Genomic DNA, 11,951 nt, shown 5'->3' with positions numbered 1-11,951 from the left:
TTCATCTCAGCCTTCTCCCAAACTATTGAAGTTAACAAGGCCCCAAAAAAGCATAAATGTCCATCAATGTCTCCAAACAGTCGTGCAGCATAATCCAAGTTTTGTAGCCAAACAATCGCACTGTTGGTCCAAAGGTCAATATCACATGCAAACTCATGTACAAACTTCTCATGTACAAACTTCAGTGGAGTTTTGACTGACATGGGGGTGAGTAGACGGTGACTGATTTGTCATTTGGGGGTGAACTCTTTCTTTAAACTTACTCAACAGACATGAAGTCAGGGTAACTCAGTTACCAGACTATTGTTACCTACAGTGAAATCTGACACTGGGCTAATGATGCTCTTAATGTAATGTAACAGTAATAGACCAGAAATAGCGTTTTAACTAGTTCCTCCCTGTCAAATGTCCCAAATAATGTCTACCCAGTGTACACTTTCTTATCAATGACAACCATTAGGTAACTGAAAAGCTATGGGTAGCCTACAGACTGTGAGGTTTGCCTCAAATGCATTTTCTTTACTAATGCTGAGCCATGCAACCTCTGTTTCCCATTAGTTTGCATATTTGCAATCTGAGGTTATGCAGGCGGAGGTACTGAGGTTGCCATTTCAAATGTGGCTTCGCTGTTAAAAGCAAAGAGCTTTAAAGGATTTAAACCTTTGTATTTAAATGACCTCTTTATAAAAAGTGGTTATAATATAGCAGCAGCCAGTGCTGGGTGCTCACTCAAACACAAACACAATATCAGTCTTAAATTGCATGCCCAATACATAAAAACTACACAGAACGCTGTGCACTGCAGAGGAGAGGGTGTCGGTTTCCCCTATTAGTTCAATTCAATTCAATTCAATTCAATTCAAAAGAGCTTTAGTGATTTTCTTATAACATTACCAAAGCATGAAACAAAATAGATGACAATAAACAGATCAACAGTCTACGAATATAGTGTCTCTCTTTCATTGTTGATTTGTTTACTGTAGTTGTGAAATCTGTCTGTGAAGTCTTACACTGATTCACATAATGTGTTCTTCTCATATATATCACCCTAGTAGACTCCAAACTACAGACCACAAACCATGTCCCATATGGTTCAATCCATAGTAACGATTAAAAGTATTGAGGACCACACACTTTTCTCTTCTAAAAGTATTTATGGGACTATATTAACAAAGTGTGCAGTTCTCAGCACTTTATTCTATTTTGTGGACTGATGACCTTATAGAGTGTGTCTCTTCTCAGTTTTAATCAATCTATAGTACTCAGCACTTTCTCTTCATTACAGGACAGGGAGGATTCTCAACACTAAACACACACTAACACATTGGGTTTCTGAGTCTATTGCAATATACCAATGAATGCCCATTGTGTAACAACATGTAGTCAAATAGAACTATTACATATTTACAGTCTGTGGCCTGCTCATGGGAAGCCTTCGTTTGAGCACAAACTAAATGACCATCAACATTTTACAGTTTACAGTTGAGAAAGTTATTCTCTACAAATCATGTCTGTTCTTTGTTGAGCAGTATCTACTCAATAAAAGGAAGGACAAAATATAGGAATTATATTTTTGTAAAAATGTAACCCTTTTTGACACCTTAGCTGCGATTTGTCACAAAACTCCCACAATCCTCTTCTCTCATTAATAACCGATCCTACTCTGTGACGACGCGGATTACCGGTATGACTGATATTTGCACTTTTACAGTGTGTTTTGAAAGTATTTTAGGTAGGTGGCTTGCAAAACCAGCTGCGTGGGACTGCACGGAATCTGTGTGTCCCCTTGCCATTACCTTATTCGACGTATGTACCTTGCCCACTCGTCCTTACCCGCCTGACTCAACCTTGTATTTGTCAGCCTTGATCTGAGAAAACGTCCGCCCTTCCGATAGGAAACTCGTGCTGACGTCATGAAACCAAGAGCAGGCAGATCCCAGTTGTAAGTGGGCTTTAACGTTACTGTACCACGGTACATCGTCAACTGGCACACCTATTTACTAAATTATCCGCGTTTGGTCACTTCAGAAAAGAAAACACAGCTTCCGAGAGAAACACAGACGAACGGCGGCGTACGAAAGGACAATAAGCAGCGTGTAACCTAGCTTTTGGTAAGGTTTCAATCATTTCACGACTCTTACACTTCTCTTAGGTCCGTGCTCCGACGTTTAAATTCCTCTGCTTTGATGTTTTAACCAAATTAGCCCATGAACCCTGTTCCTCGGGACATTATAATCAGAATGGAATCACCATTGACAAGACTAATAGGCGTTAGAAGTCAGGACAACTAATGTAATGTTATTTAGATTTCATGAAGGCCTGTATGTCCATCCATAGCAAACATTTACTATAACATTCCTATAATATAGCGTGACTGTGACACTCAGTAGTGATTTTATAGTGACCTTAATGTGCTTTATGGTGTTTTTATCTCTTATGGTATCGTTATAATACCCCTATGAGGACTTTTGGTGTGATATTTGCATAACGTTAGTTTCTTTCTAAAAATGTATTTTGGGATTCACTTCAGTGCTTTTCTGTAAGGGATTGAAGACTGCAAATCTGTCAGGCGCCCCTTTGTCTTTACCAGAGAGACACTGTGCTGTTTTACATGCAAAGATTCAAAGCCACATCCCTCACACAGTCTTTTTTTCAGAAATGCCCTATTTTCGTTTTGAGGCTATAATTAGCTAAGTAAGTCACTGAAACTGTGACCTGCCACACCTCTCTCTCTCTCTCTCTCACTTCTCTCTCTCTCTCTCTCTCTCTCTCTCTCTCTCACTTCTCTCTCTTCTCTCTCACTCTTCTCTCTCTTCTCTTATCTCTGTCTCTCTTCTCTTATCTCTCTCTTCTCTTATCCCTTCTCTCTTGCTCTCTCTGTCTCTCTCTCTCTCTCTCTCACACACTTCCCTCTCTTCTCTCTCTTCTCTTATCTCTCTCTCTTCTCTTATCCCTTCCCACTCTCTCTCCCTCTCTCTCTCTCTCTCTCTCTCTCTCTCTCTCCCTCCATCTCACACATCTGTTGTCCCCCCCCCCCCCCCCCCCTCACTGTTTTGAGAAAAGTCTCTGTTCCTCTCTTGGTTTTAGGCATGGCTGATCTGCTGAGGCTGCTGCTGCGGGTGGCGGAGAAAGCAGCTAATGTGGCTCGGGTCTGCAGGCAGGAGGCTCCGCTCTTTCAGCTGCTCGTACAAGAGAAAACCGGAGACGACAAAAACAAGAAGTTCGTCCAGGACTTCAAGACTCTGGCTGATGTGGTGATCCAGGAGATGATCCGCCATGATGTGGGAGCTCAGGTAGGTCAACTTAACAAGGAGGAATTAATGGTAATGTGTTTGTAGAGAATATTGTGGAATTCTCTAATGTGGAATGTCTTGGATTTTAATCATCTCCTGCTCATCTCTTTTGTCCAGTTCCCTGAAATGATTGGCTTCATCCACGGAGAGGAGTCCAACAAGTTTGAAAATGGGCTCGGTAATTACTTTGTATTATACTTTGAGCTCTATATATATTTGGGCAGCAAAGCAATGCTAGCTTGTGTCTCTCCATAGTCTCTTTATTTTGGATGTGAACTTCCTGCTTTAATTTGAGGCCATCTTCAGTCATATGCACAGCCACAGTATTTGGATAGAATAGGATTATATTCACTGAAGTCGTCATCTCTAGTTTGTAATCAAATATTCTTACTAATGACTTCTAGATGCCTGAAACACACAACCATCATCAGACTTTTATTATCTTATTTTCAGATGCATAGGTCGGGTTAAATGGCAGCATGTAAGCAAAAGTCAAAGTTATCAATCTAGCTTCAAATCTCCAGGCTCCTGCAGCAGTTTCACAATCGGTTACATACAATTTAAAAACTCAAGCAGTTTTTCTCCCTAAGATTTTTTCTATTGACCACTATAGGAAAGTAAGAAGGGAGAAAACAAATTTCTCAAGTCATACATCCCAGTCTTGAAGCTATGCAGCAGACGCATGATGTTTCAACGCTGGATTGATGACTTGACTACAGCTGACTCGGAGAGAAACTGAAAAGGAGAACTGGACAATAGGCTATATAAAGAATCTGGTGATATCTGTTGGCTGCCAACATATAGCAGCCATTGTCCATTAAGAATTTGTGACTACATAAGAAAAAATACTTTATTATTTAATGTTTATAGCCTTAAGTCTTCCAAATACGTTTAATACCTTGAAATGGGTGGCCTATACACTAGAAGGGCTGTAGTTGTTTATCTCTTCACCAAATATGGCTGAAAATACCCTTGAATAAGAGCTAAAGATCTGCACTTGAACCTCGTTGTCATGGTGTCATTTTACCTCCAAGATAATAAGAATATAGAGCGGAAACATCGGTGTGTCGCTGTCTAAATATTTATGGAGCACATTATAGAAAACATCTAACACAAGTCATCTACGCTCTGTCACAAATATGCAAAATCGAATGAAGACTCGATGCCTGTTTCTCTCTCTCTGCGTCACCCAGGAGAGAGTGTGACGGTCACAGTGTGTGTGACAGAGGAGCAGACCGCTGCACTGTTGGCCTCAGTGTTGGACAGTGACGACACAGCGGCATCTCTCCTGGCTCGAGCCATTCACCAAGACCCAGCCACCATAGAGACAGGCACCGAGGGTCTGAGCGTGCCCCTCAGCCCCTCTGAGCTTGGCATCTGGATCGACCCCATCGGTAAAAGGCTCCTTATTCTCCTCTCAGCTACAATGGATTTATTTTTTATTTCATTCCAGCACACTGTGGATTTAGCATTGGATATCAGTGTCAGACCTCATTTGGAAATGTATTTGTCTCTGTGGTTTTTAATGAAGATGCCACCAGCCAGTACATTGACGGTCGCGAGGAGGTGTTGGAGGAGGGCCACCTGTCTCCGTCCGGTCTGCACTGTGCTCTGGTTCTGATCGGGGTTTACCTCCGCAGCACAGGAGAGCCGGTCATGGGCGTCATCAACCAGCCGTTCAACTACAAAGATCCAGCAGGTGGTGGGTGAGTAAAAAAAAAAGCAGCATGTGGCTGTCACACAGAAACATTTAATCATCTGTGACTGCCTCCAGGATTGATGTCATACTGTCTTAATCATACAGAAGTCTTTTGCAGTGAGCTTCTCAACATTAGTCTTGAAGTGAATTTCACATTTGTCATGGTTCTGAACAATAATAATAATAACTTACTGGCTGGTATTTTGGTAAAAATCCTGTATTTTCTGACACTGGTAAGCTAGTCCCCAGCAAAGCTTGTTGAATATTTAGTTAATCCTTCCACGCTAAATCAATATTTACCATTGGCTAAAAAAAATAATTGAAATTCAAACCAGGGATTTGCTTTAAATGATTAATGATAATCAAATAATTTCTATGTGCATTTAAATGTATCTATATTAACTATGTGGGAATTCAGCTGTGCTAAAGTAAAGAAGCAGCAAGTTTTCTCCCTCCAATGCTTTGCTGTAACTCAACTGGAGGACAGATAAGGAGAAAAAGAGGAAGAAGAAGACACTTCACAGTTTAGATACTGCTTTACAGGAAACTATTAAAGAAATACATGAATCAACTGATCTATCCCTATATCTCTATGTATGTATGCATCAGTATATGCACAGTATTTATACATTATTACTCTATCTGTATCTACATCTATCTCTGCATCTCTTTCTCTGTCTCTATATCTCTATCTCTCTCCTCTGAACTAAATTTGAAAATGTTCTACTCAACTCGCCACTGATTACCATTTGCGTTCATGTGCTCAACACAGCTGGACAGGGAAGCATTTCTGGGGCGTGTCGTGTGGAGGAGTCAACTCCTGCTCCATCTCCCGACCCAAAGACAGACCTGATGGGAGTAAAGGGGGAGGAGGGCTGTCGGTGGTGCTGAGCTCCAGTGAGAAGCAGGTAGTGAAGGAGGCCCTGGTCCCGCTGTGCGGCCCAGACAAGCTGATGTACGCCTCTGGAGCCGGCTACAAGATCCTGTGCGTCATTCAGGGTCTGGCTGACGTCTACGTCCTCTCAGAGGGGAGCACCTTCAAGTGGGACTCCTGCGCCCCTCACGCCCTGCTCAGGGCCCTCGGAGGGGGCGTGGTGGACCTAACCAAGTGTCTACAGTCCGGCGCCGGGACAGACGGTCACCGGGCAGAACTGGTCTATCACCAGCCCCACACCGAGAGTCAAGGGGCAGACCGCTGGGCCAACCAGGGTGGCCTGGTGGCGTATCTAGACTGTACGCTGCTCCATTCTGTTATAGGGGGGCTGAAAGGCAAACTCTAGTTGAAGAGGTGGAAGAAATTAGCACAGGCTGAAGTAGCTATTGTTGCTTATATGATGATATTCATATTTTCTATTTTGGGGGAAGGAGAGTTTGAGAGCGGTTGGGTTGAGGTATTTTTATTATCAACAATGCTGTTCCATTTTTAACATAGATATATATGCAATTGTAAATACGAGAAGATAAACATCAGACCAGGGGCCTGTCTCACGAAGCAACATTAGTGGGTTAGCGAGATAACTTTGGGATTTACCTGGCGTGGTGGCTCACTTTATAGTGGGGTACATCACCATGGTAACTGAGGCTGCACAGCTGACCTGCTCCGGAGCAGGTTATGTTCAGGCTATCAGATCCAAACGTATAAAAAGCCACAGGATCCCCTAGGATCCACTCCTAGGAGATCCTGTGGCCCTGGGTGCACAGATATTAAGGACCAAACATTTTTTTCTTTCCCTGATAATTTATTAGATCAAAGATATAATAAATGTTTGTAGCGTTTCCAGGCCATTTATCCACTCTGGCTATAAAAGTGGGATTCTATCAAATAGCAGGAAGCTTACATGCCCACTGTGCCTTAATGACAGGACAGTGATAAGCCTATTTATTTACGCATTACACCATCTGCAATTTTCCTCCAGCAATCCTCTCTAGTCTTGGCAGCAGCAGCAGTGTTACTTTTCACTGTTACAATGTTGTCGTATTGCTCATATTTAGGCCTATTCATCATAACAGTTTGTTTTTCTTGAGAGGAACATAAATGTTAATAATTTACTTTTCCCCCATACATCCCACTTTTACAGTCGACAGCTTGTTAACATAACCCCACAACTGTTCATAGTCTAGTTTATTGCTTTTATTGTTTTATTTTATTATTTTATTATTGTGTATTTTTATATCCTGTATATGTGCTTGTATACTGTTTCATTTTCCCTGCTGAATCATTTTACTTTTACTCTAGGGTGATCAATAGTTTCATATTATCCTAATATTGCTTTGGATTTGTCCATGTTGCATGCGATTGGCTATTTGTTACAAGTAGTCCAGGAAGCCAGGATTGATATAGTTTGGTTTTGTGCAGCCAGCTATCGCAAAGAGACCCTGACTATGTTGAACGTGCTTTGTGAGACAGACCCATGGGCCAAATAATATTTGCAAATACTGTTTTTTAGCCTGTATATTACCAGATGGGTGGGGCTTGCCACATAGGAGTTTAGACAATCACAATGAAGTATTTGAGAGTCAATTTTATTATAGATTTCTAAGACTGACAACTGTCACTGACAGCAACTGTGACTTGACAACAGCTGTGGTGAGCGTCACCCATCTGGTCGACTCCTTCACGCAGGTTAAAACAAACAAAGATTTATTTGTGAATACTCCTTAGCCCAGGCCTGGTAAACATTTATTAAACAGTGCTAAGCTTTGTAACAGTTTCTCTCCATGTTACATAAAGGAAGGTTATCAGAGTAGTGAGAAGGAAGTGGAGCACTCACTGCTGGACAGCTGAGGCTTGCCTCACTGCCAGAGATAAGGCAATGCGGCATGGTAAGACTGCTTTGGACCGGCCTGAAGCAGTTTTGCTGAACCTAAAAGAATATTGTTTGATGAACCATTTTAAATTCTAATGAGTGTCTCCCCTCTAACCTAACCTAACCTCTAGTGGGGTATAAATGAGGTAAGTGAGTGAATAAGACTCAAATCAACCAGTGTCCAGGAATCTGCACTTCTCTGAAACAACTCCTTTTAAGGAGCAGAGACATGGACATGCCCTGCCCTCTTTCCATGGCCATAGCTCCATTAGTTAATAAGGTCAGAGAAGGGAAAAGCCATATGAGGTAAAACAATGACTCAGAGAACCTTTTTCAACGTGGGTTTACAGTAAAATGAAACATTAAGGCAATCTGAAAGAATGGGACCTATGCAGGCTAACAGGCTCCTTCTGAGGGCAACAATAAGGATTCTTATCAGGATGTTTGCTGTGTACATATAGTGTGTGACCTTACTTTCCTAGTCATTGTATATGTTTAAAACGGTATAATATAAGTATATGCATCATTAAATAGCTGAGAAATCATCCCTTGTGATGTGTACTGAGCAAAAAACAAAACAAAAGTTGTGCATATAGGAAATCATCTTTATTTTGAAAACCAGAGTAAGCGGGGGAAAGAAACCCAACGGTGAAATTTTAAAACTGTTTGCCAACCAGGCAACTCACCCCCTATTCCCTAACAAAATGGTACATGTACTTTAAGTGTCCTGCACATTAAACCCTGATGATTGTCAGATTTTTTGCAATACTTCTGCATATTCCGTTCAAACTTCAAAAAGAAAACAAAACTGTGGGGTGTTGGCTCTTCCACTGAGTTAATCTTCTTGGACTTGCTTACAACTGCTACCTTAACCAAACAGCACTGAACATTCTCAAGTCAAAGCAGACATATATGGACAGCACTGCATTCTGCCTAAAAAAGTTAAAACTAGGGGTCCACAGCTTGGATACAAACTCCACAGCTTGGATGGAATTGAGGCCTAATCGAAACCCTGAAATGGACAAACAAAGCCAATCATAGCCAATATTACACAGTATTTGAAAATTACACAAGTCATTGGAAAAAAACAAAAAAAATCAAATGTACCAAATTTGTAATATTTTTGAATGTCTCAAAGTAATTTGTAACTGTGCATTTACACTGTTTGGCCTCCTTTCGTATTAAGTGGCTACCACTTACATCCATTTTCCTACACTGCCACTGACCAGCAACTTTAATCTGAATTTAAACTTGCCCCTTCATTTTAGCCATCATAGTCCTGTAGTGGCTCTAATCTTTCATTTCACCAGAACAAACTAAATCTCTGACTATTTTAAGTTTCACTTTCTGTGAAATCCATTTTGAGTCTGTCCATCTTAAAGGGCCGTTGTAGTTTAAGACTTTAATCCATGTCCGGGAAACTGGCTGTCAAACATCCAATAAGAAAACAATTTAACAAATGAAGAATAACATCGCAAACTTAACATCCAACTTCAACAAGCTCAAATAATATTTTCAACAAAGGATCACCTCTTCAAGCTACCATACAACCCCTGATGATCCTGCAAAGTAACAAAAAAAACAGCGGACAGAGTTGTGCCAACATGGTGCATTTCAACAAACTTCAAATATAATAAAAATAGCCTTAATCAAATGCCTTATCGCACAGTTATAATCACTATACTCTCAAAAAATGTATCTTCAGATATCAGAGTTGTAAACGATAACAGTTGTTTTTTGTTAAATTCACTTAGCCTGGAATTGTAATTTCTATGTAAGTACCATATCAAGAACTACACCGAAACCAGACCCAAAAATCAATGGCTCAATAGAATTTTAGTTTTGTGATTTTTCACGATTCATTATTTGTCACACACAGCATCGTTAGAGAGATAAAAGTGTGTAAGTTGTTTGCCCTTACCAAGACTTTTTGTAAAGCTGAGACCTTGACATTTTGAATGTTGAACCCCATCCAGATGGCATGGGATGAGTAGGACCTAATCACTCAGTTGCAGTTGGTGGCTTACGGTTTTAATATCACTAAAAGTGCTCAGAGGTTTGACTTGTCACAATGACTTAACAGCTATGCATGTTTGAGATGCACACCTGCATGTGTTCATGTGAACAGACTATCAAAGCCAACATCAAATTGTTATGGCACTATGTGGTTAGCTAAAAATTTACCTTGTAGTGTATGTCTGCAAAACTGCAAGAGTTAAAAATATGAATTTCTTCAATTCTAATCTGTTAAGAGATGTGGGTCAAATTAATGAGATGGCACCCCAGAAAAAAATGACATAAGCCCCATTCACCCAGGGTTAGTGTTACATGGAGAACAGTACACTTTTATGCTTTAGTTTTACTGAGGTATCCTGAGACTGAACTTTGAAACAACCGCAGATTTGACGATCATGATGCATCATTGATGTAGAAATCATAAATTGAATATGCCCTCCTCACAGCTGGCATATAAAATGGCACTTAATGGGAACAAGGACTTTGAAGAAAATGGTGTTAAAAATTAAACTAGGATGGTACAATTTTTCTAATTACAAATCAATTCCAATCAACCATGTGAAAGTCCTGTAAGGGGTATATGTGCAGGTACTATTGCAACCACAACACGTTTTCAGCAGCCTTCTTGTTCAAGACATACTGTGAAGCCAGTAATGTGCCCAAAATAACTGGAATATAGACTCAAGTATGACGAGTATTATCAGGTGACCTTTGTCTTTGTGGAAAAATAAATGCTTGAAATTACAAATATGGCAACAGGATTAAAATCACTGCTAACTTGTTGCTGTGTGTCCCCAGATAACAGCAGTCCCATGGGAATAGGGCTGAGGTCATTTCAAATGGGTTAAACTTCAGGTAATAGTTACAATTACCTGACATTTTACAGTATACAGAAAGGGTTTTGGTCTCTACCTTTTCTTTCCTAGTGACACATCACATTGTGGGGAAAATTCTTCTGTATTGGCACTTTATGTGTATTGTATCTACTTAGCATTTCTCATTTAAACCAGTGACAGTCACAAACTACGTGAAATGCTAAAACAAGCTATTTTAGGGTAATTTGAAACCTGACTCAGAATTAAGGTATATCAATGAGTATATACACACAGATTTTTTTAGGGAGTGGGATAATGCTGATGGAAAAAAAGATATCTTAGCAACTTTCAGATCCCACTGTAACTCTACGTACAGGTAGAGGGTTTTTTTTGTAAATTAACATAATTTACCATTTCAAAATACGCTTAAAACTCATGTGGCTGTCACATGTTCGCAGTTCTTGTATTGGTAGCTTTGTAAAGAGTGAAACATGCTTTCAGTAAATCAAAACATCACAGCCTGTCACCAGGGGGCGGCATACTCCAATTCCACTGGGCTTCTTAAAGAAAGAGGTTTTCCCCACAATGTGATGAGAGCCTGGTAAAGCAAAAATGGAAAATTAAAAATGTCAAGGTATCGCTTTAAAACTTTTGACACTGTATCAAAGAAGCTCAGCATGGGGCTTAATATTTTTAAAAGATTACAGGGGAATGCCACTAAATTCTTTAATGCTATTGCTATGGGTCATTGGTGCAGGCAGTCTGAAACCTTCCCAAGGCCACTAACCAGCAATCTAGATTTGAACCTGTGATGTAATTATTATGTAGATCTAAAGTTGTTCCAGAGACAATGAATAACAGACAGATTTAGTGTGTGTGACCCATGGCATGTTTGAGTTTTTAGAGCTCAGTGAGCTTTATTTTGGTGTTAGAAGCTCTGAAACAGAAAATAATAAAGCACCTTTACCATCTTCGCTAACTCGGCTCCAGATTTCACACCTCGACTACATCACAGGTTCACATCTTATTTCTCTGGTCTCTGCCTTTGGGAGAGAGACGTTCATGTTCACAAACATTGATCGGGTTGTCTGTGGCTATACAAATATGAATTCTTAAATTGAGTGGTTGGCCTATTATCCTTAAAAGGTTAATATTATTTTTAATGCGATAGATGGTTCTTTGACATGACTGGTCTTAGAATGCAGGATTTGATTCTCTGGTAATCACCATACAGAGATCAGCATCAATTTTGGCTCAACTAATGCTAAATGAACAGAAGAAATATGTGCAGGTGTTACAAGTTTCAAATTTCATGGCCAAA

General features: G+C 40.2%; 1 protein-coding gene across 1 annotated transcript; it reads left to right on the top strand.

Moving 5' to 3' along the window:
• Positions 1-1,950: 1,950 nt before the first annotated feature.
• inpp1 (inositol polyphosphate-1-phosphatase) lies at positions 1,951-6,275 on the top strand. The gene is made up of 6 exons (XM_071537518.1): positions 1,951-2,111; positions 3,088-3,293; positions 3,411-3,471; positions 4,487-4,687; positions 4,825-4,999; positions 5,765-6,275. The coding sequence occupies exons 2-6, from the start codon at positions 3,090-3,092 to the stop codon at positions 6,270-6,272; spliced, it is 1,149 nt and encodes a 382-aa protein (XP_071393619.1). The 5' UTR covers positions 1,951-2,111; positions 3,088-3,089; the 3' UTR covers positions 6,273-6,275.
• Positions 6,276-11,951: the final 5,676 nt, after the last annotated feature.

This window comes from Centroberyx affinis, unplaced genomic scaffold (assembly GCF_046629955.1).
Source record: "Centroberyx affinis isolate AG114_WGS23_722 - 3 ecotype Tasmania unplaced genomic scaffold, CSIRO-AGI_Caff_v1 ptg003063l_1, whole genome shotgun sequence".
NCBI lineage: Eukaryota > Metazoa > Chordata > Actinopteri > Beryciformes > Berycidae > Centroberyx > Centroberyx affinis.
Note: the sequence above shows the minus strand (reverse complement) of the source record. Positions and strands in the feature narration are given on the sequence as shown.

What these genes read in the sequence shown, in the direction of transcription:
- inpp1 (XM_071537518.1), top strand. Translation starts at nt 3,090, where the DNA reads ATGGCTGATCTGCTGAGGCTGCTGCTGCGGGTGGCGGAGAAAGCAGCT. An exon ending in GCCATGATGTGGGAGCTCAG is followed by an intron (nt 3,294 to 3,410) that starts GTAGGTCAACTT and finishes TCTTTTGTCCAG; the next exon opens with TTCCCTGAAATGATTGGCTT. An exon ending in CATCTGGATCGACCCCATCG is followed by an intron (nt 4,688 to 4,824) that starts GTAAAAGGCTCC and finishes TTTTTAATGAAG; the next exon opens with ATGCCACCAGCCAGTACATT.